Source organism: Peromyscus californicus, unplaced genomic scaffold (genome assembly GCF_007827085.1).
Source record: "Peromyscus californicus insignis strain IS unplaced genomic scaffold, ASM782708v3 Scaffold_4__1_contigs__length_199733344, whole genome shotgun sequence".
Classification (NCBI taxonomy): Eukaryota; Metazoa; Chordata; class Mammalia; order Rodentia; family Cricetidae; genus Peromyscus; species Peromyscus californicus.
In genome coordinates, this window is record NW_026294562.1 from 161,212,137 (window position 1) to 161,238,288 (window position 26,152).

The window sequence follows — 26,152 nt, forward strand, 5'->3', positions numbered from 1 at the left end:
ATGGCTCACAGTTTACTACCCATCAAATTATTCGTACCACTGAGAAGCCATATGAATGTAAGGACTGTGGCAAGACCTTTAGACACCCCTCAGGACTTACTCATCATCACAAAATTCACACTGGAAAGAAACCCTTTGAATGTAAGGAATGTGGAAAAACGTTTATTTGTGGTTCAGACCTAACACGACATCACAGAATTCACACAGGTGAGAAACCCTATGAATGTAAGGACTGTGGGAAAGCCTTTAGCAGTGGTTCAAATTTTACTCGCCATCAGAGAATTCACACTGGTGAGAAGCCTTATGAATGCAAAGAATGTGGGAAGGCTTTTAGTAGTGGTTCAAATTTTACTCAGCATCAGAGAATTCACACTGGAGAGAAACCGTATGAATGTAAGGAATGTGGCAATGCCTTTAGTCAGAGTTCACAGCTCATTAAACATCAAAGAATACATACTGGTGAGAAACCCTATGAATGTAAGGAATGTGAAAAGGCTTTCCGGTCTGGCTCTGACCTCACTAGACATCAGAGAATTCATACTGGAGAGAAACCCTATGAATGTAAGATTTGTGGGAAAGCCTATTCTCAGAGCTCACAACTCATCAGTCATCACAGGATTCATGCTGGTAAGAAAGCCTATAAATATGAGGACTGTGGAAAGAACTTCAACTATGACTCACAACTTATTCAGCATCAAAACTTATATTGGTGATAAATAAAAACATACAAGATGTATGTGAAGACTCAAAACAATCAGAGAATCTACCTTTAAAATCCCTCTAGACTGAAGAATGTAGAAACAGTTTACTTGTTGATGACAGCTTGTTCATCTGAAGAGAATTCATATTGGAGAGATAACCTATGAATATAGTATATTCTGGAAACTGTTCCTATTTTTATTGACCCAGATTGTTCAGTCTGCACATTATTGAAAACAATACTTTGATCTTAAACATCAGAATTCATGTAGGAATGTAATCTTACAGTTTTCCTTGTTTCCTTAGGTTTTTTTTAATATAATTGTTACATTAACATTTTAATCCATTTTGACTTTACATGGCTATAATGTTTTTCTGTTAACATAGTTTCAAAATACCTTAATTTTTAAAGTTAATGAAAGTGCCATTTTTAACTTTAAAGATGGTTTTTTCCTTTGGCTTTTTATAAAGCACGCTCTTGTAAACATGCTCGTGAACAACCTTCAGCATGGCAAATGGGAGCTACATGACCAAACACCTTAGAAAAGCAGCTTGAAGGGTTTGTCACTACGGTTGGAACACAGCCCCACATCAGCAGACATCCATCAGCATACATCCATTAGCATACATTGTGAGGGTCCCTTCAGAGACCTCCCCCAGGCCAGACTGCGAGTCATGGCATCACAGGAACTTCAGAGGGAGCCAGATATGAAGCAGAGTTGGATTGATTACAAATAGAAATGAATGCTCTAAGAGAGAAAGGGGAAAATGGGCCTGATAGGAGGAATGTGGGTGTCTAGGGGAGAGTCACAGGTTCTTACAGTGAGTACTTATGGGACCTTGATGGCTTTCAAGTTACAGCTGAAAAGACTAAGAAAGCAGCTCTTTTCTAACATTGCCCCCAAAGTGTCATTTGTAACAAGGTTAGAGTTAAAGAATTTTATAGACGGCATGATTGTCCACACCTTTAATCCCAGCAACTCAGGAGGCTGAAGCAGGTAGATCTCAGAGTTGGAGGCCAGCCTGGTCTACAGAGTGAGTTCCAGGACAGCCAGAACTGTTACACAGAGAAACCCTATCTCAAAAAAACAAAAGATAAAGTTAAAAGAACTTTTCTCAGTAAATGAAGTTGTATGGTGGTTTACAAGGAGAATCACTTAGATACAGAAGAGATCGTGCCGGGAACATAAGGTTATACGTCCTTTAAAGCCCAAGTGAGCACAGCCTAATCGCTGTTGACATCCTTGATGGAGATGGCTGCTGGAAAAGTGTCAGCTGGCACAGGCAGAGCAATTTAGCAATTTATTTGTAGAGTTTTGTTAGGTTGTTTCATTTCATGTGCCTGGGTGTTTTGCCTGCACATGTGTACATGTACCAGCTATGTGCCTGGTGTCCTTGAGGTCTGAAGAAAGATTGCAACCCCTGAAACAAGAGTTTCCAAATGGTTGTGAGCCATCGTGTGGGTGCTGAGAACAGAACCCAGGTCCACTATTAGAGTAGCCAGTGCTCTCAAGCGCTGAGCCGTCTCTTGTCCTGAAAATAGTTCACTTGCTGACTTTGACAAGTTGTCTTTTGGAAAACACATATTTTTAATGAGCTGTTAGGTCCTTCTCAGTGGAGTCTGAAGTCTGCCTATGTGGGCATTAAAAGCATGAGGTCTCCAAGCCTTTTCTCCTGGGCCACTGAGGTTCCCTATCTTTCTATCCTGCTGTGGAGTTCAATATGGTTCACAGTTTGAGGGTACACTTTCGCAGGACAGGAATGGCAAAAGGTTTATGAAGCTACTGGTCACGTTGAGTCTGCAGTCGGGAAGCAGAAAGATGAATGCAAGTGCTTAGCTTGCTTAGAATTTTTTTTCTAGATTTATGTGTACGAGTGTTTTGCCTGCATGTGTATATACACCACATTTGCTTACGGATGATCATGAGCCACCATCTGGGTGTTGGGAATAACCTGGGTCCTCTGTAAAAATAGCAAGTGCTCTTCGGTATTGAATCCACAGGTGTCCCTTGTCCAGTAGCTCCCAACCCCACGAACATGCTCATTTTGAGTTCAGGGTGTGTCTTCCTACTTGAGTTAAAGCTGTGTGGAAATATCTTATTCTCTCACCCCCAGACTCCCAGAGATATGTCTTGTGAGTCTAAATCTCAAGTTGACAATCACGGTTAGTGGCCCTTCATGGTGGCACATGGGAAGCAGAGGCCAGCCTGGTCTACAGAGTAAGTTCCAGGACAGCCAGGACTACACAGAGAAACCCTGTCTTGAAAAACAAAACAAAACAAAAACCAAAAAACTTAGCAATCACAGGACTCTGACCTTGACAGTGTTTCATTGTACAACTGAAAAATCACTTTAAGTGCCTTGTCAGGCCTGCCGACAGTCAGCTGGGTAGCTGGATAGAAGCATGTGGATTGAAGAGACAATGAAGAAGACAGAAAAGAGTCAAGAGGTCTGCCGGTCAGAGGTAGAACAATGCACAGCACAGGCATTCAACTGCTATCTATCCTGTCCTTGAGTCAAGGAGCAGGCAGTTTCATTCTGTCTCCATATACTTCTGGCTGGCATCAGCAGCCTGCATCTAGCTAGCTAGTGTGTTCCTTCTTGTGGGCTAATCAGGACTGTCTCACAGTCCTTCAAGGAGACTCTGCAGGCTAATCAGAACTTTCTCACAGCCTTGGAGCAAACAAGCTTGAACTCTATTGACTCAGAATAGACTTCAGATTCAAACTGGGAAACTGAGTCAGTTGTGGGCTCCGACAGTGCCTCCTAGTGGACTTTGTTGTTGGGTTCAGGGACTTTGTTGTGATACATGCTGAAATACATGCCCCCAGTGGGCATTCTCCCTAGGCATTTCTTTGTGGTGGTTTTATGTATATGAATGTCTTCATGTATGTGTGTGCACCACTGACTGGTGACCCGGGAGGTAAGAAGAAGGCATTGAGTCCTCTGGAACTGTAGCTATGGATGGTTATGAGCCACCACATAGTGCTGAGAACTGAGCTCAGATTTTCTGTAAGAGCAACCAGTGTTCTTAACCAAGGAGCCATCTCTTCAATTCAGTTATTTATTTATTTATTTGTTTGTTTTGAGACAGGGTGTTTCTACATAACCCCAGCTATACTAGAACTTACTATATAGACCAGGCTGGCCTCAAACTCACGAAATCTGCCTACCTCTGCCTTGGCATTGTGAGCACAGGGATTAAAGGCATGTGCCACCATCCTGGTCCCACATTGTAGTTTTCAGTTTTAGTTTGTGTGTGCAACAGTCTTGCTATGGAGGTCACAGGGGAGTTGATCTCTCCTTCCACCATCCAGTTCCCGGGGAATGAACAGCAAGCTCCACTGAGCCATCTCGTGGCTTAGATGCCCTTAATATGAATATTAACTGTAGAAATAAGACTTTTCCTTATGGAAGATTTAAACATAAATAAGACAGAAACATCTTTTTGTTTTCCCAAAGAGTAGTCATAATCAGTTGTTTACTTAGATGGCAAGGTTTTTGTCTGAGATCAGGAGGTTTTCTTTTTCTTTTTTTTAATTACATCTATGTCATGCATGTGTGTATGTGCTACAGCACATTACATGTGTGGAGGCCTGAGAGAAACTTGTAGGAGTTGGTTCTCTTCCAGTATGTGAGTCCTGGGGATTGAACTCGGGTCTTCAGGCTTGGCAGCAAGTACTTTTAATCTTGCCCCACGATGTCACCTGGCTGGTTTTACTCTTGGCCTCCATTGACTTCCTGTCTCTGCCTCCAGAGTAGGTGTGACTACAGGTGACAGTCATCATGCTCATCCTGAGCTGTTGGGCAGGTGGGTTGAGACAGGGTCTCCCTCTGGACCTCTGGCAGGCCTCAAACTCAGTGCTCCTGCCCAGACTTAAGAGTGCTGAGGTTACAGGCTGATGCTCAGCTAGGACCCTTTGGGGTGTTTTGGTTGTTTTTTATTGTTTGCTTTTGTTCGTTTTTTTGAGACGGGTTTTTCTGTGTAACAATTCTAGCTGTGCTGGAACTTGCTCTGCAAACCAGACTGGCCTCGAACTCAGAGATTGCCTGCCTCTGTCCCCCAAATTGTGGGATTAAAGGTGTGTGCAACCACCACCCGGTGACCCTCTTGTTTTAGAGCTCTGTTTTTTAGTGGGTACTGTCAATAGGAATGCTTATACCACCTACCCCAATATTTCATTAGGATTAAGTTAGTTAAGATTCATGGCACTTAGGGTTGTGCCTGAGATAATAGGCTGCTAGTCACTGCTTTCTAGTCATTGAAGGCTTAACTTTCTGCAGATCATAGTATTAAGGAATACAGTTAAAGATGATGAATGAATCAAAATTTAATCATTACTTTTACTTTATGTATTTGAGAACAGGTCTTACTGTTTAGCCTTGGCTGGCTTGGAATTCACTATGTAGCTCATTTGCAGTCATCTCCATAACAAGCCCATCATTATATCAAATAACGCAATTTTCCAGAGGAAAACCAGCCTTTTCCTCAGATACTTAAGTAAAGCTGAGGTCCCCGCTTCTCCCCTAGTCCCGTGTCCCCCAACAAAGCTCTTGGTGAGTGCCCAGCGGGTTCCCCGTCTGCTCCGGCAGCGCCTGCGCACTGGTGCGTGCGGCTGTCCCTCCCAGCAGCCCCCGCGCGCGGCCCTTTAAGCCCTCCGGGGTCCGTGACGGTCTTTAGTCTTGGTGCTATCGCAGCTGGCGTCACCTGGGCGTGGGGCGGGGCCACTGAGCGGCGCTAGCTGGGTGTCCGGGTCCTGGTCCCCTAGGCGTAGTGAAGGCTCCACAGGCAGCGGGGTAAGGGGGTGCAGGGAGGGACCGGGACCGCGCCCGGGGGCTGCGTGGGGACGACCGAGGCGAGCTGTGCCTGCTGGGCGTGGCAGGGTGGCACGGCGGCTGAGTGCGACCAGGAGACCACAACGTGATGGCATTTGTGTGAGTGAATGGGATGCAGGGCGGCTGGTGTGAGCTCGATTGCCAAGGCCGTGGAGTGTGTGCTTCTGGCCTCAGGGTCGGCTGCAGTGTAACCACGTCAGTCCCAAAGATGAATGGTCCCCAGCCATTCACCTGAGCGCCACACAAAAGACTCCCAGCAAACAAAGCAAAGAGCTCCGGATCTTGGGGAAAGAATGGTAGAGCTGGCTCCTTGGGGATACCCCCCAGCATACCACACAAGCAAGGACACAGTCACACACTGGGCAGGCTGTGTGATGTCCAACTAGAAAGCTATTGTAAACTGGCGATGCCAGCCCTGGCCATCCGCTGCCCTGGCCTTTCTTAGACACCAGGAAAGGAAAACAGTGCTTACCTTCTGTGTGTGAGTGACTGATGGTAGTGACAGGACTGGTTGTGCTCTGTGTTTTGATTTAACCAGGCTGAACAAGGCTCCAAGGAAAGTTGGGATGTGAAGATTCTCTCCTACCCCGATCCTGCTGAAGTCTTGAAGCCTCACAGGAACAGAAGCAGGAAACTACTGTTGCCTGTTATAAGGTAAGGTTAAGGGAAGCGAATGTTACCTCTTTGATCTGTGAGATGCATTTTTATTTTTTAGTAGATGAGAACATTTGTTATTTTTAAATGTCTATTTCTTGGAAACAGTACCTAACTCCTTATATCATATGTCTGTATGCACATATCCACTTTTCAATGCTTAGTACTTAAAACCTCTCTCAAAGGAGACTAAGGTTTATTTTATGACTGTGCTATTTTATTTATTTAGGTTTTTCAAGACAGGATTTCTCTGTGTAGCCCTGGCTGTCCTGGAACTTAAGTCTGTAGACCAGGCTGGCCTCTAAATAAGAAATCCGCCTGCCTCTGCCTACTGAGTGCTGGAATTAAAAGAGTCATAGTCCAGAAGTCAGAGAAACATCACCCTTTATAATAGCCACAAATAATATGAAATACCTTGGGATAACACTAACTAAACAAGTGAAGGACCTGTTTGATAAGAACTTTAAATCTCTAAAGAAAGAAATTGAAGAAGATATCAGAAAATGGAAGGATCTCCCATGCTCATGGATTGGTAGGATTAACATAGTAAAAATGGCAATTTTACCAAAAACAATCTACAGATTCAATGCAATCCCCATCAAAATCCCAACACAATTCTTCACAGACTTGGAAAGAACAATACTCAACTTCATATGGAAAAACAAAAGACCCAGGATAGCTAAAAGAATCCTGTATAATAAAGCAACCTCTGGAGGCATCACTATACCTGACCTCAAGCTCTACTATAGAGCTATACTAATAAAAACAGCTTGGTACTGGCATAAAAATCAACATACAGACAGATGGAATAGAATTGAAGACCCTGACATTAATCCACACACATATGAACACCTGATTTTTGACAAAGAAGCCAAAACTATACAGTGGAAAAAAGATTCACTCTTAAGATGCCTCTGAGTCTTCATTCCACAGACCCGCATGAACCCATACCCGTGATGAGACACACAGTAACATGTGGGGGTCATTCTCTTTGTACCATGTGAGCTCTAGAAATCAAACTTAGGTCATCATCAATCTTGGTGGCAAGTATCTTTACCGGCTGAGCCATCCTGTCAGCATACTTTGATGTACATCTTTGATGACCATATTTTATATATAATTGTTTTCTTTAGTCCTCAGAGCAGAATTTCTGAGTCAAAGGTTTTGCATGGATTAAATGCTACTTATATGTACTTTTAAATTCTATCTTTGGCATACTGGCTAGAATGTCCATTTCCTTGTATTCTTTTTTTTTTTTTTTTTTTTTTTTTTTTTGGTTTTTTTTAAGACAGGGTTTCTCTGTGTTGTTTTTGTGCCTGTCCTGGATCTCACTCTGTAACCCAGGCTGGCCTCGAACTCACAGAGATCCACCTGGCTCTGCCTCCTGAATGCTGGGATTAAAGGTGTGTGCCACCACCGCCCCGGCTTCCTCATATTCTTGATAATGTGAGCACTGATACTCTTAAAGTGAGATTTTTATATCCTGGTAGTTTGATATCATTTCTGTTTTCTAGTGAATTATGAGTGCCAAACTGGATCAGGGAATTCTCGGTTTCATAAGCTAGGGCTAGGACTGAGTGAGAGCCAGCTTTGTGGTGAGAATAGGTGTTCCATATGTATCTTTGCTACTTCCCAACTTTCAATTTGTACAAGCCTGATTTAATTTCTTTTATTGTGGGGTTTCTGATCTAGTGCATGAATAGAATATTATACTAAGTAGCAATCCTGAAGATACAATGTAATGTTTAAAACATTCATCAAAAACAAGGGATGATGGTGCATCCCTGTAATCTCTGCAGGAGGACCGAGCACTTTGGAAGTAGGCTTGGCTGTGGGCAGGCTGAGCAACAGTTTGCCAGTGTCATGGCTGCTGGACTTGGTACCTAGGAATTTCTTTACTTGTGTCTGGTGAATCCAGGTGCACTTTTGAAACTTTGAAGGAGACTGGGTAAGATGTTGTAGCCCGAGATGTAGAGATCATTTGGGGACTTTTGCGGCCAATCTCATCTCATGGACTTGTTTTCTTCCCCTCGCTCTGGCCTCAGTGGACTCTGCTTCTTCGGAGAAATACATTTCAAGGAAGACTGTTGGATTTCTAAACCATGGCCCGTGTAAGTTAACTGCTTTTTTTTTTTTTTTTTCTGGAAACACTATCATGTTGAGGTCCTGTGAACACTTCTCCTTTGAAAATTCTTTTTATGTATATGAGTGTTTATATATGCACCATGGATATGAAATATATGTGTGTGTGTACCACATGAGTGCTACGGTCCAAGGAGGCCAGAAGAAGGTGTCAGATCCCCTGGAATTGCAGTTACAGTTATAAGCCACCATGTAGGTGTTGGGAACCTAACCCAGGTCCTCTGTGAGAATAGTGAGTGCTCTTAATGGCTGAGCCTTCCTTTCAGCCACACAGGAACATTTCTGTATTGTGAGACTTACTGTCAGAACCCCGTCTGGGACCTTCCTCTTGGTTGTTTCAAATCCACTCAGTGAAGAACACAGGCATTGTCTTTTCCAGCCATCATTCATGTGCTCACTGAACAAATCATTATCTTTAAGCTGATGAGAGAGGATAGGATCATTTAACTACTCATAGGAAGACTCTTAGGCTTTTCTAGACTTTAGTTTTCTAAGTATATAAAATTTGCTATTGGCCGGGCCATGGTGACCTTTAATCCTAGCACTTGGGAGGCAGAGGCAGGCAGATCTCTGTGAGTTCAAGGCCAGCCTGGTCTACAGAGCTAGTTCCAGGACAGTCAGACAGTCTCTGTTACACAAAGAAACCTTGTCTGGAAGAACAAAAACAAAAAAATTTTCTATTGTTCCTGGGCATTGATAGCACATCCTTTAGTCCCAGCACTCAGGAGGCAAGGGCAGGTGGATCTCTTGAATTTGGGGCTAGCCTGGTCTACAGAGGACAGCTAGGGATACACAGAGAAACCCTGTCTTGAAAAACCAACCAACAAACAAATAAATGTGCTATTGTTTGGCTTCAGCTAAGATATGGTGAGATCTTGTAGATTTAGGATTGGGTAGGGAAGTGTCTGAAACTTGCTTTCAGAGAGATTTAGGATCTTCACTAGGAATCCCTATCATGAGCAGGGCTACATTTGCAGTAACAGGTTATGCTAGGGTTACCACATATGACCTCCATTTCTCAGCTTGTGTGTGGTCGCTTGAGTCTGAACTCAGGGCCTCGTGCTTGTTTAGTTACCCACTGAGCCGATTCCCAATCCCTGATTTTTCTGGAAGACAATACTGGAGCTAGGGACAATGACACCTTTAACCCCGGCCTCAAGAGATTGAGGCAGTGGGATGGCTGCTAGTCCCAGGTGATCCAGACTACAAATTCTGTCTCTAAAACAGAATCTAAAAAAATGGAGTCAGTGAAGCAGCTCAGTGGGCCAAAGGTCCTCACTGCAGGGTGACATTGACCTAGTGACCTGAGATCGACTCCGGTGACCCACAAAGTGGGAGGCAGAACTGACTCCACAAAGTTGTCCTCTCACCTCCACATTCGTGCATGCAAAGAGACACGCACGCGCGAACACACACACACACACACACACACACACACACACATACACACAGAGTTATTGGTTTGTAGCCCAGGCTGGCCTTACATTCATGGTCCTCCTGCCTCACTCATTACGGTACTGTTGTCTCTTCCCCTAGTCTCTCACTCTTGACTCCCCGCCTGCAGTGTGTTTATCACATGACCAAAAAGAAGCACAGGGAGGAACGGGCTTATTTATTTATTTCATCTTGCAGCTTCTTGTCCATCATGAAGGAAAGTCAGGACAGGAACTCAAGGCAGGAACCTCAGGCAGGAAGGAAGCGGAGACTAGGGAGGAACACTGCTCACTAGCTTACTCTTCCTGGCTTGCTCAGCTGTTTTTTGTTTTGTTTTTTGTTTTTTCGAGACAGGGTTTCTCTGTGTAGCCCTGGCTGTCTTGGAACTTGCTCTGTAGACCAGGCTGGCCTTGAACTCACAGAGATCCTCCTGCCTCTGCCTCCTGAGTGCTGGGATTAAAGGCTGTCTTTCTTATACAACAACCCAGGACCACCTGACCAGAGCTGCACCACCCACAGTGGGTGCCCCCACATTAATCAAGAAAACATTCTGCAGACATGCTCACAGGCCAGTGTGAACCCCCACATCAATCAAGAAAACATTCTGCAGACATGCTCACAGACCAGTGTGAACCCCCACATCAATCAAGAAAACATTCTGCAGACATGCTCACAGACCAGTGTGAACCCCCACATCAATCAAGAAAACATTCTGCAGACGTGCTCACAGGCTAGTGTGAACCCCCACATCAATCAAGAAAGCATTCTGCAGACATGCTCACAGGCCAGTGTGATCCCCCACATCATTCAAGAAAACATTCTGCAGACATGCTCACAGGCCAGTGTGATGGAGGCAGTTTCTTAGTTTAGGTTCTCTTCCCAGATGACTCTAGCTTGTGTCAAAGTGACAAAACCAAGCAGCACACTCTCGTTAGCTCTGTCGTGTTTGCTTTTCCGGCATGTTTGGATGATTAAAGTATGTCAGAGTATGTAGCAGCCGAAAGTGATGGTTCATAACAGAGAAGATGGAAGTTGGGGGCGGGCCAGGGGAGTGGGAAAATAGCAGCAGGACCCTCCTAGAGCACATACGCGCCTTGCTTTAGGACCCTCATCTCCCTCTGATAACCTTCTAGCTCAAGCCTGTTTGCTATAATGGCCCGCTTCTGAGCTGTGGTGGATCACGCTTTTAATACCAACACTTGGGAGGCAGAGGCAGGTGGATCTCTATGAGGCCAGTCTGGGCTACACAGTGAGTGCATTCCATAGGGAAAATTTGTCTCAAAACAAGCAAATGCCCACTTCTCTCAGTATCTCTTCCATATTTTCTCTTTGGGCTTTAAATGCTTTTTGTCTGTTTAGTTGTGTCATCTGGTCTGTCGTTCAGGTATCAGTGATGTTCAGTGATGTATCCATAGCCTTCTCTCGGGAAGAGTGGGAGTACCTGGACCTGTCTCAGAGGGATTTGTACAAAGACGTGATGATGGAGAACTACCACAATGGGGCCTCACTAGGTAAGCTATCTCTTCAGCCATTTGGATGGTATTCTCTAACATCCATTCTCTCTGGAAATTTCCCAGAAACCGCTGAATTTTCTTTTGCATTCATTTACTTGTTTACTTATGTAGTGTGTATGTTGTGGGGGAGGGGCGTGCACATGCTGTAGTACGCATGTGGAGGTCAGAGGACAACATTTGAAAACGGGCTCTTCTTCCACTGTCTCTGGGAATGAACTTAGGTTGGCAGCAGTGCCCTCACCCCGTGCCCTCCCACCTGCCTTATGTTGTTTTTAAGGAGATGGTTTGAACATTTGTTCAGGAGTAAGTACTTTCATTAAATATATTCACTTTCCCCATACTTAAGGGACCTTTGGGCCCTTTATAGTGACAGAACTTTTTACAAATGTTTACTTATTCGTTTGAGATGTGGTCATATTTTATAGGCCAGGTTGGTTTGCAGCTCTCCAGCTTCCTCCTGCCTCAGCCTCTTGAGCCGTGGGATTGCAGATATGAGCTACTTTAGTGACTAGACTTAAATGTAGCCTTATCAATATCAAAGAAGACGTTTTGCTTTTTAGATGACTATTTATTTTTTGTTTATGCACATGAGGAGGGGGCCATGCTTGTGCAGTGACATGTGGAGGTCAGAGGACAACTTGCGGGAGTGGATTCTCCCTTCCAACATGTGGGTCCTGGGGACTGAACTTGGGTCGTCAGGCTTGAGGGCAAATGCCTTTACCCGCTGAACCATCCCACTGGCCGTTACTTTGTTTTTGAACTCCACATCGCTTTATACATTATATTGTTGGTATACCTATAAGGAGAATAGCTATGCCTTGTTTCTTAGTTTTTCTCTAGCAGAAGAACATATATAGTTTATATAGTAGTGTGTGAAGTCGCCAGGAGTTATTTCCAGCTCAAGGTAACCCATTTCATTACCTTTGTTAATGAACCATCAGTTTTACCAACTTTGGTAGGCGAAACTTTCTCGGTTCCACCTGGCTCTGTGGTCCAGACAAATCTCTCCCACTTGCGGTCCACAGCTGCTTATAAAATAATTACATAGAGTCTATATTAATTACAAACTGTATGGCCTGTGGCTCAGGCTTTTTGCTAAATATGGCCCATGTGTGTAGGAAGCACAGTTCTTTTGTTCTGAGCAAGCTCACTGTTCTGGCCCTATAGGAAACACAGTAGAGTAGAAGAGTGGTCCTTTCTCAAAAGCAGAGTGTGTCTCTTGTAAGGCGAGCTAGGGTTTGTTTCCCCTTCATAAACGGAGTTGAATCACATGCAGTTTCTGGTCCTAGCAGCAAGACTTGTTTTCTGGTAAGGAGAGTCACTAGTGTGCTCCCATGGCCATACACAGTGCAAATAGCACTCGCGTCTGTTCCCGGCAAGTACTTGCGGGAGTGGATTCTCCCTTCCAACATGTGGGTCCTGGGGACTGAACTTGGGTCGTCAGGCTTACCGGTACTTTCACATTTTCCTTCTTGGGTGGCTGGATCGAGTCTTTCCCGACTCTACCCTTCTTCATCTCCATCTTCAGTTTGAGTGTACCCACCTAACCTTATTCTGCCTTGCCATTGGCCAAGCAGCTTTATTTATCAACCAATGAGAGCAACACATGTTCACAGTGTACAGAAAGACATCCCTCAGCACTCTCCTTTTCTGTCTAATCAAAAAGGAAGGTTTTAATTTTAACATAGTAAAATTACATATAACAAAACAGTTATCAAGCAAGAATTACAGTTGTAATTATCTAGTCTATTTTTATTTGGCAAAATTAAAGAAAATACTTTATCTATCCTATTTTTGTGACTCTAAAGGTTTATATCTAATTTATCTTTTATCATGACTAAGGAAAACTATAATTATGACTATCTAGTCTTCAACTACATCCAAGACCCCAGGAGGATATATTACCTAAGTGCATTGTAAGCATATTTTACAGGAAGTGCATTGTAAGCAACTTCCAAAATTCTAGAAATGACAGAGACATCTGGCTGCCTGGACAGTCACCCCAGCCTCCTCTGCAACGTTGGGGCATCCATCCTCAGCCTACAGGCCTAGAGTCTCTGGCATACTTTTTAGTGAAGCAGGAAATTTGAAGGATTGTTTCATCTATTGGCAAAGTTCATCAGTTGCTTCTCCCTGTGTCCTGCAGAATGTCTGGCAGTCTCCTCTGTGAAGCAGGAACCTTGAGGACCATCTCACTCTATTTTGGCAAAGTTCAGTGGTCATTTTCCCATGGTTCTGCATATCCAGGCTATACAACATACCATCAAGCAGTCCAAGCAAGAGCAGTTTCTTGTCCAAATGGCTAACTTTTGCCACAAAGAAAGCAAACTCCACAAGGAGTTTCTTCAATGCCCATCATGTTTTCTGAAGTAGATTGGTGCTGCCAGCAGCAGACATGTCTCAATGTCCAGAAAGTCTAAGTTCTTAAATATTTTAAATACCATATTCTGGATGTCTTTGAAGTGTTTAAAGATTACCTACCTAATTGAAATATACCTTTGTACATCTAAAAAAACTTAACTAACATGATTATAAATCTGACTATTAACTCGTATTTTTTAACTGTACATTACATTTTAAATGAGTTATATAAACATAATACCTTAAACAAGAGTAAAAATATATATATAATATAACAAAATTAACTTTAAATTTGTATCAATGAACTAAAATCTATAGCAATGTAAAATATTTCGAACGAGTTGTTGCTCTTTAAAAGCAGATTCAATAATCTATCCTTTCATCCTGTCATGTCTATATCCCCTTTTCTTCTTTAGAAAGAGGTTGCATTTATAATCAACCCACTCTAAATAAAAATAGCATTCATACACAATGTTTTGGGAATCTGGGCATAGCTTCTCCTACTACTTCCTGCTGACTGGGGCGCTGACAATCTTATGGGGATCCTGAGAAAATTAAGAATTATAGTTAAATCTTGGCTGTAGTAGTCTGTGAGGCTGGATAGTCTTAGCCAGGTGCTTTGAAACTGTTTTGGATGTTGGATCATCTAAGCCGTGGTTGTCATTGGAGACCTTTCAGGAGGTCTTGGTTGATCAAACCATATTAGCCTGGAAGCAATCCACAGGTTCTCATCTTCTGTGGAAACAAAAGCAGAACCTCTTTTCCAAAGCAGCGTATCCTTAGACACAAATTTTGAAGTCAAGATGCCTTTAAAATATACATATTGGCTTAACTTAGTAGCCCCTAAAATTAAATCCCAAAAAACAATATAATAATATGCAGTATCCAGATTCTTTGTGTAATTTCCACCCTTACATGGCTTAACTGTTATTTTTACCGTCTTTTTAAAGACTTTATTTTTTAAAACATTTTTGTAACTACCTATACTCATTTTCCTCTCTCTCTCTTCTAAGCCTACACACATTTTTGCACACACTGTAAACTGTTTAGAGGTTTATTCCATCTGAAACTGTTTTTTTTTTTGATTTTTTTTTTGTTTTTTCGAGACAGGGTTTCTCTGTGTAGCTTTGCACCTTTCCTGGGACTCGCTTGGTAGCCCAAGCTGGCCTTGAACTCACAGAGATCCGCCTGGCTCTGCCTCCCGAGTGCTGGGATTAAAGGCGTGCGCCACCACCGCCCGGCCCTGAAACTGTTTTATTGTGTACCGATAATCCTTTTCTGACCAGGAGAGATTTTAAACTGCTAAGCTATTAAACTACTAAGCTATGTGGCAGCTTTGGCTGTTGACTCTGCCCTGTTTGGTTTCCCAACATAGCAGAGGTACATTTACAGCGAGCTCTAGCAGCCATGCTCACTGCCAACTCTGCTGGGTGGGGTGGAGACTCCAGCCACATGCAGCTCTGTCTCAGCCGGTGGCTGCAAAGCCACAGGCAAGTGGCTTTTTCATGAATTTGTGCCCCAAAAGTTGGGCACCAGATGTTGTGCCCGATGTCCTAAATGGTCTTATAATAAAAACCCAGAGCCAGATATCGGGGTAAATGCTGAAAGGTCAGAGGAAACAAGCCACAGCCACTTCTCACCTCGCCAACTCCTCAGCTGATCCTGTCTCTACAAATCCTCAGACTGATTGTCTCTGAGTCCTCAGCCGAAAGGCTCTTGAGTTCCTGTCTCCTCATGCCTTATATGCCTTTTTCTGCCCAGACATTTCACCTCCTATCTCAACCCTCCTAGAGCTGGTATTAATGGCCTGTGTGCTTCCCAAATACTGGGGTTAAAGGTTTGTGCCATCACTGCCTGGCTCTGTTTCTCTCCTAGACTGGATCAATCTCGTATAGCCCAGTGTGGCCTTGAACTCACAGAGCTCCACATGGATCTCTGCCTGCTGAGTGCTAGGATTAAAGGTGTGTGCCACCACTGCCTGGCCTGTATGTTTAATCTAGTGGCTGACTCTGTCCTCTGACCTTCAGACAAATTTTATTAGAGTAAAACAAAATATCACCACAAACTTTTATCGCTAAAATTTAAAAATCTAAGAATATCGTAAGAAAGGTAGTAAGTGAGATTGGGGATGATGGTTCAACTGGACAAGTGTACATCGAGAATAAGTACCCAAGTTCAGATCCTCAGAACCCATGTGAAAGACCGTGATGGTCTTACATTTCTGTAATCCTGGGTCTTGGGTCAGGGCAGAGATAGGTAGGTCCCTGAAGCTCATTGGCCAGTCAGCCTAGCCAAATCAGTGATATTTGAGTTTAATGAAGGACCTTATTTCAAAAAATAAGTTAGAAGGCCAAAAAGATTGCTCAGTGGTTAGAACCAGTAGAAACATAAACCCAACAACCTGAGTTTAGTTCCTGGATTTTATATAACAAAATGGGATGTAGTGGTATGAGTCTGTGTTCCCTCCTTTGGTGAGATGGGAGGTGGAGACAGGAGGATCACCCAGAAGCTTGTCAACCAGCCTAGAGTATGCAGCGTAGCACAGACAAGAGAGAGCCTGCCTCGTCCAGGTGAAAGGAGAGAACTGATTCCTGAAAGTTGTGCTCTGAGCACACACACAGCTTGTCATTGTCATGCCTGCACTTACACATGTATGACACACACACACACACACACACACACACACACACACACACACACACACACACAGATAAGATGGAGAGCCGTTGAAGAAAGACAATTGGTGCCAATCTCTGGTCCCCACCTGCACATGTGCACATATCCATACCAACCAGTGTATATACCACACCATACCCACCTAACACAACAAACATACAAATACCCACACAGAGGGACAAAAAGAAGTACAGTAAGCGTCTCTTGGGAAACTAATTGTTTTCCTCTCAGTAAAGTAAGAATATTAATAGCTAATGAAATACATATAGTTCAACTAGGTAGTGCTTAGATAGTTTCATAAAATAGACATTTTTATTATTATTTTATTTATTTTTTGTTTTTTTGAGACAGAGTTTCTCTGTGTAACAGCCCTGGCTTTACTGGAACTTGCTTTATAGACCAGGCTGGCTTTAAACTTAGAGATCTACCTGCCTCTGCTTTCTGAGTGCTGGGATTAAAGGTGCACCACCATGCTCGGCTATTATTATTATTATTGTTATTATTGAAATAGCATCTCTGCCTCAACCACTCAAGTGCAGGGATTACAGACATGAGTCACCACACTCAGCTGTAACAGACAATTTTTTAATGATTTATTTTTCTGTATGTGTATGTGTTTAGGTGTTTTGGAATGTGCATGTAAATTCAGTACCTAAGGAGGCCAGAAGAGGGTGGCAGATTCCCCTGGAGCTGGAGGTACAGGCTGATGTGAGTTGTGGGTGCTGGGAACTGAACTCAGGCCCTCTGCAAGAGCAGTATGTGCTCTCGACCCCTGGGCCATCTCTCCAGCCCTTGTAGTAGACACTCTTACTATTGCTGTTTTACAGATAGAGAGAATGAAGCATAGAAATAGCCGGCCTCCTGCCATACAAGAGTTCTCTCCCCTTCCTCTGATCTGTAACAGACTTCACTAAAATGAACCAAAGAAAACTTGACTTCATTTCCTCATTGCCTCATATTTCTTTTCTTCTAAATAGGCTACTTCATTTCTAAACCAGATGTGATTTCCTTGCTGGAGCAAGGGAAGGAGCCCTGGAAGGTTGTGAGGAGGAGAAGACGAAACCCAGGTAAGTGAGGCTCTGTCAGGCTGGGGACACACCCAACTAGCTGAAAAAGAGGCGCACTAGCTGGATGGACTTTGAGCTGAGCACCGGGATAGGGGCTGTCAGTACAGCGGTAAACAGACATGTCCCTCAGGATTTGCCTTGTAATTAGAGAAGCCCAGTTGCTATAAAAAAGTTGAAAATAGAATGGCAGGAAGTAATAGAGAGCTGTGAAGAGTCAGCAGAGGGAAGAGTGCGGGGTCCTAGGAAAGGTTTGCCATGTTTGTAGAGGAGCCTGCTACCTTGCTCGAGGCAAGTGATCTACTTTGTAGCTACATCATCAGCCCAGGAAAGCTTTTAACACTATGGCCACCTTTCCTCACAAAATTTAATTTTTAAAGGAGTTATTTATTTTTTAAATGTATATGAGTGTTTCACCTGCATGTATGTGTATGCCTGATGCTCAAAGGAGTCAGGAGAGGGCGTCAGGTTCTGTCTTAACTACTTTTCTATGGCTGTGCAGACACAGTCACCAAGGCAACTTAGAAAAGAGTTGATTGGTACAGACAGTTTCAAAGGGTGAGTCCACGGTCATCATGGTTGGGAGCATAGCAGTCTATAGATTTGTTGGGGTGGTGGAGAGACGATGCCATATTTTTAATGTTGTTTTTCTCAGTGAAATAAGACCATAAGGATAATATTCTGTGCAAACACAGCACTCCTATTCTGGTAACCCAAAATCTGAGAGTCCAAAAGGGTCTGGAAATAATACAACCTGACATACGAGGAACTGTACTTTGATAATCAATTTTAGTCACTTTCTGAAGAAGCCTATGATGAATATTAACATAGGTTGAATAACCCTTATTCAAAATGCTTGCGAGAAGACGTGTTCCAGATTTCAGACCTGGGTGTATGTATTGGATTAGGATTACGTGTGGATTAGGGTCTTATCTGCATGTTTGGCTGTGCACCACATACATGTATGCCTGGTACCCATAGGGGCCAGAAGAGGACATTGTATCTCCTGGAACTGGAGTGCAGATGTTTGTGAGCCACCATGTGAGTGCTGGCAATGGACCTCGGGTCCTCTTCAGGAACAGCAGATGTTCCTAACTGCTGAGCCATCTCTCCAGCCCCTCTGTGCCAATTTAAACAATGACCGATAAAATGGAGGGGGCTTTAGGTGGGGGCTGCAGACCTGAGGGAGAAGAATGGAAGAGAAAGGTGGTTTTAGGAAGGGTTGTGCGGCCTCTGCTGCTACTTGGTCAGTTCACGACCAAAACTGCTGAAGGAAAGGCATTATGGTGCTCTGTCTCTGCAGTGCCTGTGTTAGGGGGTTAGGGAAGCTCCAGGAAGGCCTCCGTTGCATCTGTTGAGTCACAGATCTTCCGTGTAAAATCATCTGTGAGCCAAGGCAGCATGTTCAGGGCAGTGTGTTCTCTGTAAGCCACCTTTATTGAAGTAGCATGTCATGAGCCACTTTAGAAGTTCTTAGTTCTCAGCTAAGTTTAGATGAACTCTTTCTAAAGCTTTTGTGTGCTTTGAAAAGCATTTTTTTCTTGCAGTATAGCAAATCTGATCACATTCTCTATTTGTTCTATGGAAATTGATCTGTTTTAGCCAGGCATGGTGGTGCAGGCCTCTAATCCTACTTACCAGGTTGAGGCAGGAGGATGAGAAGTTTGAGGCCAGCTGCAGCTACATGAGACTCTGTCTCAAAAAAGCCAAACCAGGCCGGGCACATGCCTTTAATCCCAGCACTCGGGAGGCAGAGCCAGGCGGATCTCTGTGAGTTCGAGGCCAGCCTGGGCTACCAAGTGAGTTCCAGGAAAGGCGCAAAGCTACACAGAGAAACCCTGTCTCGAAAAACCAAAACCAAAAAAAAAAAAGCCAAATGAAACAGCCAAACAAAAATTGTTCTGTTAAATATATATATATCCTTGGTGGTCAATTGTATTTTCCCAGAAAAATACCCATTTTAGTTATGCTACATTTTTTTAATTTAAATTTATTGCCACTCATTTTTTTTTCTAAGAATGCTCTGTACTCATCATTTTCACATTGTTGTTTCCTTTTTTTCTTTTTCTTTCCCAAGACATGGTTTGTATAGTCCTGGCTGTCCTGGAACTTGCTCTGTAGACCAGGCTGGAACTTGCTCTGTAGACCAGGCTGGCCTCAGAGATCCACCTGCCTCTGCCTTCAAGTGCTGAGATTAAAGACGTGTGCCAATACTGCCCAGCTTCTTGTTTCCTTTTTATTTATATATTTTTGTTTGTTTGAGACAGTCTCTGTGAGCCCTCTTGCCTCAGTTTCCCAAGTGCTAGTGTTATAAATTATAATATATTTCTATATAGATGTACACCCAGTACGTTGCCATTTGTTATTTCTATGTTTGTTCTCCATTTTGTTTATTTTTGTTTTGTTTGTTTGCTTTTAGTGCTGTGTGGAACTTAGGACTTCACACCTTGGCAAGCACTCTACCACAAAGCTGCAAAGATATGTCCTTGGTCCCTTTATACACTGTATTTTGAGATAGGGTCTTGCTGAAGTGCCCACTCTGCACTTCCATTTGCAATTCTCTTGTCTCAACCTCAGGAGTGCTGGGGTCACAGGCCTGTGGATCCTCACCCACCATTGTAATTTTCTTTTTACCTTTTTGTTTCTAAAAAACAATGATACTAGATACTATTTTAAATCTTTTTTTCTATTGACATAAAAGTTATATAGTTCATATTTTTAAATTTTTAAATAGATTTTCTATTTTCATTATTTCTAGTTCAGTACAAAATACCTATATGATTTCAACTTTTTGCACAGACCACAATTGCAATAATTGAAAATCCCATCCTCTTTCACGAGGGTCATTCTGCACAGCATTTTTCTCTGACGACTCCTCTTGGCTTGCTGTCCTCTGCTCTGCAGGTTCTACACCTTCACGTTCAGATATGTGCAAGAGCTTTTGCCTCCATTACCTAGTGACATCATCCCCTAAGAATTCTAAGCATTTCAGTAAGATGTACACCTGTTTCATGGTCTGGAAATTCAGTAATGGGTAATCTCAGAAAATCCAGGAGAAGTCTCTCTAATGAGGGAATGAAACAGAGAAGACCAGAGCAAGGGGAGGAAGGAACAAAGCAGCTGTGATATAATGAATGAGGAAAAGTGACAGGAAACGGACACTGAAGAGAACCCAGCCTAAATAACAATAGAAGGAGCCTGTTTTGATTTGATTTAAGACAGGGTTCTCTGTGTTGCCTTGACTGTCCTGTAGCTCGCTTTGTAGACCAGGCTGGCCTCGAACTCATAGAGATCCACCTGCCTCTGCCCAGAGTGCTGGGATTAAAGGTATGCACCACTACCACCCACATAAGAAGCCTTTTGAACTATGGTTTGCCTAGTGTTGGTGAGGCCCTGGGTCCAACCTTAAGTACCACAAGGAAAGGAAAAGAATGGACATAAGGGCAGATGTAAAGTGGGGAAGGCATAAGAATGATCTCCCTGTCCCATGTGTGTGTTTGACTGTGCATGCTTAGATGCATGAAGAGAATATTTAACCATCTGCAGTAAACTATGAGAGATTAGAGGCAAAAAGATATACTTAAAACAAGTAGGAGCTGTGATAAATAAATAAGTCAAATTCTATTATGCTATGAACTTACCATTTAGTAGCGAGTAAGTTAAGATTGTGTCTGACTTTAAAGAGCCTTTCAGGTAAGGAAAAACTGAGGCTTGAATAGCATGTTACCTAGAGCGGTGGTCCTCAACCTTCCTAATGCTGGGACCCTTGAATACAGTTCCTTTTGTTGTGGTGACCCCCAACATAAAATTATTTTCATTGCTACTTCATAACTATAATTTTACTACTGTTATGGATCAAATGTAAATATCTGATATGCAGGATATCTGATATGTGACCCCTCCCAAGGAGTCTTGACTCACATGTTGAGAACCACTGCCCTACAGCAAGCTAGCTAGCAAGACTGGCCATATTGGCGAGCTCTGGGTTTGGTTGAAAGACCCAATACTCGCCGGGCGGTGGTGGCGCACGCCTTTAATCCCAGCACTCGGGAGGCAGAGCCAGGCGGATCTCTGTGAGTTCGAGCCCAGCCTGGACTACCAAGTGAGTTCCAGGAAAGGCGCAAAGCTACACAGAGAAACCCTGTCTCGAAAAACCAAAAAAAAAAAAAAAAAAAAAGAAAGACCCAATACTCAATGAATAAGATGGATGGTAAGTTGAGGATGATCCCTGACATCAACCTTAGGCCTCCACATGCCCCCCATATGTACCTATACATGTGCAAAACATGTATCTACATACAAGTGCACGTCACACATACAAACACAAAAACACATAAAAATTGGGGAAAAAAATTATAGTCTTATCCAGGTGGTTTTGGTAGTATTTAAACAGTATTGGGATTTTTTGTTTGTTTGTTTTTGTTTTTTGAGACAGGTTCTCACTATGTAGCCCTGGCTGTCCTAGAACTCACTATGTAGATCAGGCTGGTCACAAACTCACAGTTTCACCTCTCTCTTCCTCCCGAGTGTTGGGATTAAAGATGTCTGCCACTACACCCAGCTTTAAACAGTGTTTATAATAAGCCACCCAGCAATTCTGATCCATACCTCAGTTCATGAACCCGTGATAAATAATGTTTAATTAGTTACCACTCCCTTTCCTTATATGAACTCTCATTTTCCTAGTATTCCCTTTTGCCCCCCAAATTATATGACACTAATTTGAGTTTGATTGAACGTTACCTTCTTTGTCTTCTATTTTTACTGTAGAAAGTTTACTTCTTGAGAAAAAGAAAATAACGTGTGTCTGCTTTCTTTCTTGCAGATTTGGAAACTAAGGATGAGACCAATCAGTTATCCTCAGAAAATGGCATTTATGAAATGAATTTATCCCAATGGAAGATAATGGAAAAAATTGGGAACAGTAGTCTGAAGGGCCTTATTTTAAAAAGTGAATGGGAGTCCAAAAGAAAACATGAAAGCCAAGAGGGATCTCAGGAGGGATATATCAGACAAATGAAAATCACATCTGAAAAAATGTCTTCTTACCAAAAGCGCACATCTGCTACTCCACGTCAGAGAATTCATTTTGTGGAGAAACCTTATGAATGTAATGAATGTGGGAAGGCATTTAGAGTCCGCCAACAGCTTACTTTTCATCATAGAATTCATACTGGTGAGAAACCCTATGAATGTAAGGAATGTGGGATGGCTTTTAGGCAGACTGCACACCTTACCAGACATCAGAGACTTCATTCTGGTGAAAAACTGTATGAGTGTAAGGAGTGTGGGGAAGCATTCATATATGGCCCAGACCTTAGAGCACATCAAAAAATTCATCCCAGTGAAAAGCCCTACGCATGTAAAGAATGTGGGAAAGCCTTCAGGGTTCGGGGACAACTTACTCTCCATCAGAGGATCCACACTGGTGAGAAGCCCTATGTGTGTAAAGAATGTGGGAAGGCCTTCAGGCAGTATGCACACCTTACTCGACATCAGAAACTTAACATCGCTGACAGACTCTATGAGTGTAAAGAGTGTGGGAAAGACTTTTTATGTGGCTCTGGCCTTAGAGTACATTACAAACTTCATACTGGTGAGAAGCCTTACGAATGTAAGGACTGTGGGAAGTCCTTTAGAGTTCGACAACAACTAACACTGCATCAGAGAATTCATACTGGTGAGAAGCCCTATGAATGTAATGAATGTGGGAAAACCTTTAGTCGGGGCTATCATCTTATTCTCCATCACAGAATACACACGGGTGAAAAGCCTTATGAATGCAAGGAGTGCTGGAAGGCGTTCAGTCGATACTCACAGCTTATTTCACATCAGAGTATTCATATTGGTGTTAAACCCTATGACTGTAAAGAATGTGGGAAAGCCTTCAGACTACTCTCACAGCTCACACAGCATCAGAGTATTCATGCTGGCGAGAAGCCCTATACATGTAAGGAATGTGGAAAGTCTTTTAGGTTGCGTCAGAAACTTACTCTACACCAGAGCATTCATACTGGTGAAAAGCCCTTTGAGTGTAAGGAATGTAGGAAGGTCTTTCGACTTAATTCGTCTCTTATCCAACATCTGAGAATTCATTCTGGTGAGAAACCCTATGAGTGTAAAGAATGTAAGAAGGCCTTTAGACAGCACTCACACCTCACCCATCATCTGAAGATTCATAGTGTCAAAGTATAACAAAGTCTCAACAGTCTTATAGAACATTCTATGAATGTTACATCTGATCTCTTTTGCTCATACATGTAACTGATCTGGCATAAGAGGTTTTATACCATTAAAGGAATGTGTTAATTTAATGTGTTTCATTGTGTTCCAGTCTGTTCACACTGTAATGCTTCAACATACTTATTCTACAGTCAGTCCTACATATAAACAAACGTGGGGGAAAATAACACCTCAATTCTATCATTCTAGTTATATTAAAACAATCAGTTGCTCTGGGCTGTAGATTTTTTTCATTTGTGAAGTGATGATATAGAACTGGCAAAAATAGCTGCAAGGTCTTCAAAACTCCATCAAGTTGTGCAGTCCTCATCCTTTTCTTGGAATATGGGCAGATGCCAGTTTGCTCAGGAGAACATAGTGGAATCATGTTTGTACTGCTGTCGGGGCCCAGGCTCTACTCTACTCCTAGGGTTGCTCCATTTCAGAATATTCTCTCAAGCTCAACTGTCATATTTGAAAATCTGACTGAAGAGACCATGTGAAGAGGCCCTGAGACCACACAGGCAGAGACCTTTGCTGAAGCCAGACTTCTGGATATGACCATATGATACTAGACATTGGGTAGGAATGGTTTTGGATCTTCCAGACCAGCCACCAACTGAATGCCACTAAGTGACCTCAGTTGGCACCATACAGAAGAATCAACTGGCCACATACTCATAAAATAATACAATGGTCATTATTTAAAGCCACTAAATTTGTTACAGTGACTTACTATTACTCTTCTGAGAATTCTTATGAAAGACTGCAAGTGTGATGAACATAGAATGCCTTCCAACATTTATCCCTCATTGAACTTTAGAGATCTGATTCTTGTTAACTGTTTGGTTTTGTTGTTTTATGCAGTCCTACAATGTGACCCAGACTAGACCCTTGAACTTCAAGTCCTCCTACCTCAGGTGTGCATCATCACTTCCAATGTGTATATGTGCGTGTGTTTGTGTTTGTTTTGTGGTGGTGTGGTGCTGAGGACTGAACTCAGGGCCTCTCACTGAATATCTCCCTTGTCCACTCATTAGACTATTCATAGTGTGAAATTCTTTAGAATTTGCTCGTATTAATAGTCTATATTCTGTATTCCTGGTCAATGTTTAATAAAGACAACATAAAAAGAAACTAATAATCAATAATATCCCCATTTTTTTAAAAAAAATCACTGCATTGTAGCATTTTTTAATGTACCAAGTTATCCTATTTTTAGCTAGTGAGAATCCCCTAATTCTGACTGACACCTGTGTCCTTTGGTTATGACCACTGTCATGACCATTGAAGAGCATTTTCCTCTGCCTTGTTTTTCTGCCTCTTATCAAATGAATTGATCAGCTATGGATCATAGTAGGGCACTATTGATAAATGAAGAATGAAATATTTATCCTCTCATTTCATAACAACCAAATACCAATGAAAAATTCTTTATTAGAAAATTCTAGTTGACTGGGCAGTGGTGGCACACACCTTTAATCCCAGCACTTGGGAGGCAGAGCCAGGCGGATCTCTGTGAGTTTGAGGCCAGCCTGGGCTACCAAGTGAGTTCCAGGAAAGGCACAAAGCTACACAGAGAAACGCTGTCTCAAAAAACCAAAAAAAAAAAAAAAAAAAGAAAAAAAGAAAAAAAATTCTAGTTGTCAGTGGTCAAAGAAGTGATGGATTTGAAGTTACATTTATTTTGTATTGGCAATAGGGAGTTAATACAGAAGGTATTACTTTCTGTCCTAGTTTCTTTTCCTCATCCGCTCCCCATCCTCCTTTTTTTCCGGGGTAGGGACAGCACACAAAAGGTATCATGTATTCCAGACCTGCCTCAGACTTAACCGTGTAGCTGAGGATGTCCTTGAACTCCTGATCCGACCCTCTTGCTTCTACCTGCCAAGTGCTACGGTTACCGATGTGCACCGTCACAGGGGTTTATTTACCCAAAATGTCTAAAAGTGTTTTGCAGAGTGCTAGTGCTTCATGGCACATAAAGAAGATGCTGTCGTCAAACAAGCCATGAGTACTGTGTTTGCTTGGATCACAATGATTATCAAAAGAACAAGAGAAAAGTTTTCATTTTATCTAGATCAGTGTATCTCAGGCTGCATTACAGAATTCCCTTTTCATCACCTGTTACAGATGTGGCTCCACTTTGTAGGCCAAGCTGCAACCAAAACTCAAGGACAGGGACCTCAGCAGAGTGGGAGGTGTTTGTTACTGTATGACCCCCCCCCAAAAAAAAACAAAAAAACAAACAAAACAAAACAACCCACAAAAAACAATTATTGCTGGGCATGGTGGCATACATTAATCCCAGTACTCAGGAGGCAGAGGCAAATAAATGGATCTCTTTGAGGCTAGCCTGGTTTACAGAGTGAGTTCCAGGACAGCCAGGGCTACACACACACACACACACACACACACACACACACACACACACAAAAAAAAAAAACCAACCCAAAAAGCTGCTTATGGTGATATTATATTTGTACTGAAATGTGATTTTATTTGTATGTTAATAAATAAAGTTGCCTGGGGGTCAGAGCTAATAGCAAG

At 42.7% G+C, this 26,152-nt stretch overlaps 2 protein-coding genes across 5 annotated transcripts in view; both read left to right on the plus strand.

The window, feature by feature from the left end:
• The window catches only part of LOC128124976 (zinc finger protein 566-like), a 14,022-nt gene extending 12,882 nt beyond the window's left edge, over nucleotides 1–1,140 (plus strand). For both annotated transcript variants that reach the window (XM_052761898.1, XM_052761897.1), the window contains exon 4: nucleotides 1–1,140. This exon is cut by the window's left edge and continues 312 nt beyond it. In XM_052761898.1, coding sequence (XP_052617858.1) covers nucleotides 1–713 — 713 coding nt within the window. In that variant the 3' untranslated portion in view covers nucleotides 714–1,140.
• LOC128124964 (zinc finger protein 82) overlaps nucleotides 1–25,823 on the plus strand; it is a 31,590-nt gene extending 5,767 nt beyond the window's left edge. Inside the window, exons 1-6 of one of the 3 annotated variants that reach the window (XM_052761873.1) lie at nucleotides 5,320–5,634; nucleotides 6,074–6,189; nucleotides 8,235–8,300; nucleotides 11,150–11,276; nucleotides 17,294–17,383; nucleotides 22,206–25,823. In XM_052761873.1, the coding sequence (XP_052617833.1) occupies nucleotides 8,292–8,300; nucleotides 11,150–11,276; nucleotides 17,294–17,383; nucleotides 22,206–23,575 (1,596 nt within the window). In that variant the 5' untranslated portion in view covers nucleotides 5,320–5,634; nucleotides 6,074–6,189; nucleotides 8,235–8,291 and the 3' untranslated portion in view covers nucleotides 23,576–25,823. Of the gene's footprint in view, nucleotides 1–5,319; nucleotides 5,635–6,073; nucleotides 6,190–8,234; nucleotides 8,301–11,149; nucleotides 11,277–17,293; nucleotides 17,384–22,205 lie in introns of those variants that run through there. The other 2 variants (XM_052761875.1, XM_052761874.1) reach the window with 2 other exon arrangements.
• The last annotated feature ends 329 nt before the right edge of the window (nucleotides 25,824–26,152 follow it).